Below are 7,896 nucleotides of genomic sequence, written 5' to 3' on the forward strand. Positions count from 1 at the left end.
GGACGCAATCCAAGCGTGGGCCGCGCCGGAGATGCCCAACTCGGAGAGGGTGGAGAGGAGGATCTGATGGTTCACAGTATCGAAGGCAGCCGATAGGTCTAGAAGGATGAGAGCAGAGGAGAGAGAGTTAGCTTTAGCAGTGCGGAGCGCCTCCGTGTTACAGAGAAGAGCAGTCTCAGTTGAATGACTAGTCTTGAAACCTGACTGATTTGGATCAAGAAGGTCATTCTGAGAGAGATAGCGGGAGAGCTGGCCAAGGACGGCACGTTCAAGAGTTTTGGAGAGAAAAGAAAGAAGGGATACTGGTCTGTAGTTGTTGACATCGGAGGGATCGAGTGTAGGTTTTTTCAGAAGGGTGCAACTCTCGCTCTCTTGAAGACGGAAGGGACGTAGCCAGCGGTCAGGGATGAGTTGATGAGCGAGGTGAGGTAAGGGAGAAGGTCTCCGGAAATGGTCTGGAGAAGAGAGGAGGGGATAGGGTCGAGCGGGCAGGTTGTTGGGCGGCCGGCCGTCACAAGACGCGAGATTTCATCTGGAGAGAGAGGGGAGAAAGAGGTCAGAGCACAGGGTAGGGCAGTGTGAGCAGAACCAGCGGTGTCGTTTGACTTAGCAAACGAGGATCGGATGTCGTCGACCTTCTTTTCAAAATGGTTGACGAAGTCATCTGCAGAGAGGGAGGAGGGGGGGGGGAGGGGGAGGAGGATTCAGGAGGGAGGAGAAGGTGGCAAAGAGCTTCCTAGGGTTAGAGGCAGATGCTTGGAATTTAGAGTGGTAGAAAGTGGCTTTAGCAGCAGAGACAGAGGAGTAAAATGTAGAGAGGAGGGAGTGAAAGGATGCCAGGTCCGCAGGGAGGCGAGTTTTCCTCCATTTCCGCTCGGCTGCCCGGAGCCCTGTTCTTTCAAACAATGTTCTTCCCCAAAAACATAGCAAACGACAATCTGTTTCAGTAGCTATAGCTAACTAACTATATAGCTAGGTGTAATCATCTAAAATAACCCTAATTTACAAGACTGTTATTATTTGATTAATGATGGTCGGACCCATCTATGTGAAGCCAGCCACAATAAGGACTAGCTAGAATAGTGGACTTTGCGGTTAGCCTTCAAAATAAAAGTCTGCCATTGACAGTAATGCAAATGAATACAAACAGTAGAATTATGCCATAATTGAATAGATCATGCTAAACGAGGTTGGAATGTTCTTATATAAAATCAACAAAAGACAATAATTTGTTAATTTGACAAAAATCTGTTGAAATCACACTGGATGTATATTATACTTTAGAATTGCATTGGGGGCATACTTATTTCACTGTACAGCCTTTTCCTATGGATTGTGGATCAATGACATGAGGTATCAAATCTACTCAGTGACACCCAGAGAACATTAGCGTCGTAGTTATTATTGCGGGACTCTGAAACAACTGAATTGAGACACATTTATTGTCAATCTATGTGTATTGAATACTATTCCCGAGGAAAAACAATACTGGGTGGATGTTTTGGAGTCTGATAACTCTGAGGAGGACATCTGGGAAAAATATTGTGGTAAAGCTGTACAGTACAATATGAATGTCAATACAAACAATAGCCTGACTGGGGAGGTGATTTCACACAGTCACAGTCCTGCGATAAGAGCTACAATGCTAATATTTACTCTTCCCAGTTGTGTTCTGTGGGTGTCACCGAGTATTACGTTATGTACCTACATTATATAGGTATGCACATCAGCTTTGACATCGGTTTTGCACATCGGCGTTAAACTAGACATCTGGCCGATACCGATGTTGGCATTTTTTAGCTAATATCGGCCGATTCCGATATGTTTACCAATATATCTTATACACCAATGCATCCCTAGTAGTATTGGGTCCTACATTGAGTTCCTCAATGAGACTGAGCAGGCCTGTCAAGGTGAAGGGGTCACCTATGCCATTGTGTGGGACAATGTCAGGTTCCACCATGCAGAGGTGGTTCAGGCATGGTTTCCAGTCCATCCCCGATTCCTGAACCTATACCTGGCCCCATACTCTCCTTTCCTCAACCCTATCGAGGAACTATTTTCAGAATGGAGTTGGAAGGTGTATGATCGCCATCCACATGAGCATGCCCACTGATGAGTCATGCGATGACATCAACCCAGACCAATGTCAGGCTTGGATTCCCCATACCAAAAGGTTTTTCCCTAGGTGCATCAACAATCAGGACATTCACTGCAATATGGATGAGAACCTTTGGCCAAATGCTCAAGACAGGCTTGATGCAAACTACTGCCTGTTAACTAGTTTATTTCTTTCAATTGTTTCCTTTGTTTAATTTCATCTGTTACAGTACACCCACATTGTAATTATATCTGAAAAAAAACCAATGTATTCATGCATCAATAATTGTGGAAGATCTACAATGATCACACCTTTGATCACGCATGAGATAGAAATGATGGAAATGTTATTTTCAGTAAATGTTGATGGGTAGTACAAGTGTATAACCTCATGTTAAAACAGTGTAATGTACTATAGTTTACAGTACAGTAGCATATTACTTTCAGAAACATGTATCTTGTATTTTTTGCTATTGGATTAACTGGTTGGTAGCCCTTTTGACTCACAGCCACTGTCATCCTGTACACGGGTTGAAAATGGCAGGTTTTGACATTGATAACCGCCTAAATTGGAATGCAGTGGCTGTACAGTAACATGCTATACATGACATTAAAGCTCAAGTTCTCCGCTTCACAGCACTGTATGGGTTTTGACTGACAGCAGTTAAACATTTTAGCACCACGTGTGCGACAAGAAGATGTCCCCATCCCTCTTGGTAATTGGGCTACATTTGCAAAAATTGTATTTGTCTGAGTGAGGGAAATGCTGTAAATCGAGAGGAGTCGATGTGTTCTGAAAGATGAGATTATAATAAATACCGCTTTAATGTCATAGAAGAAAACCACACACCCATGAGTCCAAATGTGCACTTCACATTTCCATTTTTGAAAACAAATGTCATTTACAGCATTGATGTTTATTATCGCTATGTTCGATCCACAGTTACAAGGATAACGTGTTATACCCTGGCTTGTCCTGAACAGAATGAGCCCGTGTTCGTTGTATTGTGGAGACGATTAGCTGCGGAACACACACTTGAATACACTCATGACTCCATTCTATGAGCACTAAAATTACAATCTGTTACTCTGAAGTGCCTTTTGAAAGCCTAACACTGTAAGATCGTATTTTATAACTTAGCTAGTCATGTTGCAATAGAATAAGCTTTCAAATGATGCACATCTGACCCGGATTGTAACTTATTAATGGAACGTTTTTGGATTGCGTAAACAAATAACTGTAATTGTGTTATGGTGGGAACTACAAGTGTGCTTGCTTCAGTTCCTCAATGGCAAAGCTAGGAGAGCTCAAAAAAAGCACCTTATAGTTGAAGGCTCTTTCCTTGAGTCAAAAAAGTGCATTGAAATGACTTAGTAACTGTGCAGTTTGGAGAGGTGTGTGGCCACTTGGAGTCACCAGTTAGACCTCTCACTCAAACCCTTGTCATCCTTTTGTCTTATCTTGCACCAACTCCAAGATTTCTATGAATATTATGGTGTTACTGAATGTATCCAGAGTATTTTGAGATTTTGTTATTGACAGATGGTGTGAAAAGTACAGTAAATGTCAAATGCATCTGGTTGGCAGCGAGTTTCCTGCAATTCTACACATTTTGTCATGGGGTGCAGAGGAAATTGGGCTGTTTTAAAGCAAATGTTCTTGCAATTCTACACATTTTGCCATGTCTAATGTTTATGAACCCCTACCCTAAGATATCTTACAACTTTACACTGGTGTCATCTGCTGACACAAGGGTCACAAAAAGCATTGTCTCATCATTTGAATCAAAACAGTGCATATAACAGCATGTGAATACAAGGTTGTTACTAGAGTAATTACAGTGTTACACAGGCACAAGATGAACTTAATATAAAGTGTCGGCCTGCACGGCTATGTGTCCAGCGCTCATTTAAGATACTTTATCTGGGATTGATTGCGTTTGCCTGGCACAATGAAACAAATAGAATATAGTCGCAAGAGTTCAAACCCTGCCCATCTGGCACTCCAGGCAGACTACACCAAACGCAAAAATGATTTGAATGATTTCAAATAGTCTATTGTCTAAGCTTAGTGAAGTCATCGACAACAGAGAATAGATTTGATCTGATTCAGATAAGGCCCAAGCTGGGAGAGCGAGGTTTTGTGTAGTCATGCCCTACGGTCTGGTTGGTCAAGTACCTAAAATAAGAACGTATAACTTGTACCGAACACTATCAGACACATTTTAACCAACATTACAAGAAAGTACAATCACATTACTCCAGATTAAGCCTCGCTGCATTGGCTGCCTGTAAAGTATCAGACCGACTTAAGGTTTTAATTTGAACATGCGAAGCACTACATGGCATTGTCCTCTCTTACCTGGCGGTAGTCACAGACATGCTTGTTCCATACAATCCAGTATAAATGCTTCCCTCCAAATTGACTGACCCAAGTGTAAACAAATGTCAGGGGAGGAGCCTTGGCTAATGATCAACGTATATGGCCGGTACAAACTACTCACTCTCATTTACTGCGTTGCTATGTCATGGATCTGCTCCACCCTGATTTATGATCCGAAAAGGGAGGTGAAGTTAGTTGGATTTCCGCTTTTGCAATGGAATGTTCCAGAGTAGGACCAAGATGATTTTAATACATTATAAATTATTTTAGTATGTGAGAGTCATAAAGCATTGTAGCCTACTACAACTTTACGTACAATGTTGTATTATAATTTTATAACTGACGATACTAACAAGCAGCTATGGTGTCCAATTGAATAGCTGCTACATAGAAATACACAACACTAGTATCCTTATAATAAGATAATAAGCCTTGTAATAAGACATTCATGATTATAACAAACTATTAAAGCATTATAGCAATCAGTGTTAAGTATAGGCTAGTCTGGCCTTTTTTCTTCTTCATGGGACATGTTCATATTGAGCAATGCCTTTGTCTCTCTTGGTGTGGTGCAATGCTTCTTTCTACCTGTAGGAGGATGATAATACAGAACCATAATGCAGTGCAAATGGACGCTGCTGTAGACTACATTGTAAGACTCAGCAAAGGCATTTGATAAGATGAATGCTGCGACAAAAGCCAATGCAAATATTAACAAAACTACCGCCGACGGGAATGCGCATCATTTATCTGCCCATGTTTTACTGTTCTGTTTACTTTTTACGACAACCGGAACCGTTTGGGAGACGATTTAAAACGGATACAATTATACTAGTCAGAACACACTGGTCTGACGTTTGCCCATTCAAACTGAATAGCGAGAGGTTATTTGGGAGTTTAATTATTTATTTATGTATTAGGCCTACATGTTTGGTGTGATTTACATGGGGTCTCGTAAATATACTATAAATGCCCCAGGACGACCTTAAGATGTCCTTGTTTGCCTCTACGCATCTTGTACCGGTTCGTCATCATATCCGAGCATCATTGTCGAAAAGATCCTCACACGACATGTGATCGCGTGCACAATTTGAGGCTCAGCTCCCGGTAGTCGTTCTGTATTGTACTGAGAATAACAGTATTTGTCCCTATTATAGTGTGTCGGCCTTATGTGACTTCTATGCAGTCAACATTTGCCGGAATAGACCGAGAGCAAAATCTATTTGGCGGATTATCGGGCCGCTTTGAAATGTGCACGCAAACCGGTAGTTGAGCTGCTCTCCACAGTACACTCGTTGGATCTCATCCAATATGTCACAGATAAAGAAACATATAAATTACATTTCTTAACACAGCGCATCGTTTTGCTTACCTGCATATCTGGAGGGATGAGGCGGTGGCTTGCGATTGTGTTCCCGACATGATGATAATGATGACTGGCTCTTTGTTGAGCTTGTCTTGGCGCAAGTCTCCTGGTGCAGTGAGGATAGCAATATGCAGACTCAGTCGGGTAGCATGCTATTGCAGCCGGTTAGCAAGATCAAGGGACATGGTTTTGACAGATCGTAAATTCAAGGAATAGCCTACCGGTGAAGTTATAATGTAGCCTATTACTAGCTAGAAATGATCAGTGGTGTAAAGTACTTAAGTAAAAATACTTTAAAGTACTACTTAAGTTTTTTTTTGTATTTGTACTTTACTTTACTATTTTATTTATTGACAACTTTTACTTTTATTTCACTACATTCCTAAATAAAATAATGTACTTTTGACTCCATGCATTTCCCCTGACACCCAAAAGTACTTGTTACATTTTGAATTCTTAGCAGGACAGGAAACTGGTCCAATTCACGCACTTATGAAGACAACATCCCTGGTCATCTACTGCCTCTGATCTGGTGGACTCACTAAACACAAATACTTCGTTTGTAAATTATGTCTGAGTGTTGGAGTGTGCCCATGGCTATCTGTTAATTAAAAAACAAGAACATCGTGCCGTTTGGTTGACTTAATATGAGGAAATTGAAATGGTTTATACTTTTACTTTTGATACTTAACTACATTTAATCAATTACACTTATTTTGATAGTATATTTTAACCCAAATACTCTTATATTTACTCAAGTAGTATTTTGCTGGTTGACTCACTTTTATTTGAGTCATTTTCTAATATTAACATATCTTTACTTTTACTCAAGTATGACAATTGAGTACTTTTCCACCACTGGAAATGAAGTATTAAAAACAGTTATTCTACATTTTGTTACATAGGCTGTAACATTACAAAATAATGTAATTTCCTCAGTGTACTTCTAAAGCTAAGTTTAGCCAAATAAATTAGTTGTTTTGTTGACAATGAAATGAGTCGGTTTCTTTGAATAGCGGTCTCATAACTGATTGCAGGCTTCCTGTGCACTATTTAGGCGAACATGTTTGTTTCGGTTCAACTGACAATGCATACAAAGAAAGTACTATATCTCAAAAGTTACCTGTTTTTGCTGTGGATCAGGTTAGCTGGTTTTCACAACTCACAACAGATGATCAGTTCCGTGAGAAGCTGTCAGTGTCACCCTTTACAGGAAAAACTAGCTAAACTTTTTAAGAACTTGCGTCACGTGCAGTTCAAATCATCACGATAAAAGACCACGCGAGGGCAGCAGAGACTATCCCATTTGATGGGTCGCAACGATTTTTTTTGTCGTCTGCAAGGGCGCGATTGTTCCTCACAACGACTGTCAGTCCAAGCGCCTATGCAAATCCAACAGCTGCAATATGTAACTTTTTGGGAGACCCAACCAAATATAAATATAAATGAGTTATAGATATGTAATTGTAATTGAAAGCAAGTCTAAGTTGCAGTTGATCTGTTCCATGTTAGCTATTTCTATGCTTCCGGTTCATACGCTTGGTTTTTGCGTCTTTTACTTTCGGTTTTGTACACCAACTTCAAACAATATTTTGGTTATTGACAATATATTTCCACAGCGGTTTAGATGGTACAATGCTTCTCTACACCATGCGCATTGCTTGTTTTGTCACACAAACTGAAATTAGGCGAACTATTAGAATTCTAGCAACCAGTGCATATTGCACCTTAAACTTTGGGGTAACAGCTGTTGGGTGCACCTTGATTAGAGCGCTTTCCGTGCATATATAGAGTACGAATACATTTTCTTACCAAGTAAAATGAAATAACGTTTTGGCGCTTTGTCGAGGACTATGTTCTCACCTACATGCCGAGTCATACCAAAAAGGGATAGTTGAAATTAATAGGACGAGTAATATACCACAGTATTGTAGTTTTAATACAGTTAAATATATGTACAATGCGCAATAGTAATAGCCTACATAATAAAATACATACCGAAAGTAGAGACATTTTATGTTTTCAAGTAACATAACACAATGTGCTT

The 7,896-nt window shown here is 40.3% G+C and overlaps 1 protein-coding gene across 4 annotated transcripts in view; it reads right to left on the bottom strand.

Annotated features, from left to right (window-relative positions):
* acot7 (acyl-CoA thioesterase 7) overlaps positions 1 to 7,129 on the bottom strand; it is a 74,575-nt gene extending 67,446 nt beyond the window's left edge. For 2 of the 4 annotated variants that reach the window (XM_052482936.1, XM_052482934.1), the window contains exons 1-2: positions 6,973 to 7,129; positions 5,856 to 5,955 (exon numbers count right to left, since the gene is read on the bottom strand). In XM_052482936.1, coding sequence (XP_052338896.1) covers positions 5,856 to 5,905 — 50 coding nt within the window. In that variant the 5' untranslated portion in view covers positions 5,906 to 5,955; positions 6,973 to 7,129. Of the gene's footprint in view, positions 1 to 4,462; positions 4,620 to 5,855; positions 5,956 to 6,972 lie in introns of those variants that run through there. The other 2 variants (XM_052482935.1, XM_052482939.1) reach the window with 2 other exon arrangements.
* Positions 7,130 to 7,896: the final 767 nt, after the last annotated feature.

Source organism: Oncorhynchus keta, chromosome 28, assembly GCF_023373465.1.
Source record: "Oncorhynchus keta strain PuntledgeMale-10-30-2019 chromosome 28, Oket_V2, whole genome shotgun sequence".
Classification (NCBI taxonomy): Eukaryota; Metazoa; Chordata; class Actinopteri; order Salmoniformes; family Salmonidae; genus Oncorhynchus; species Oncorhynchus keta.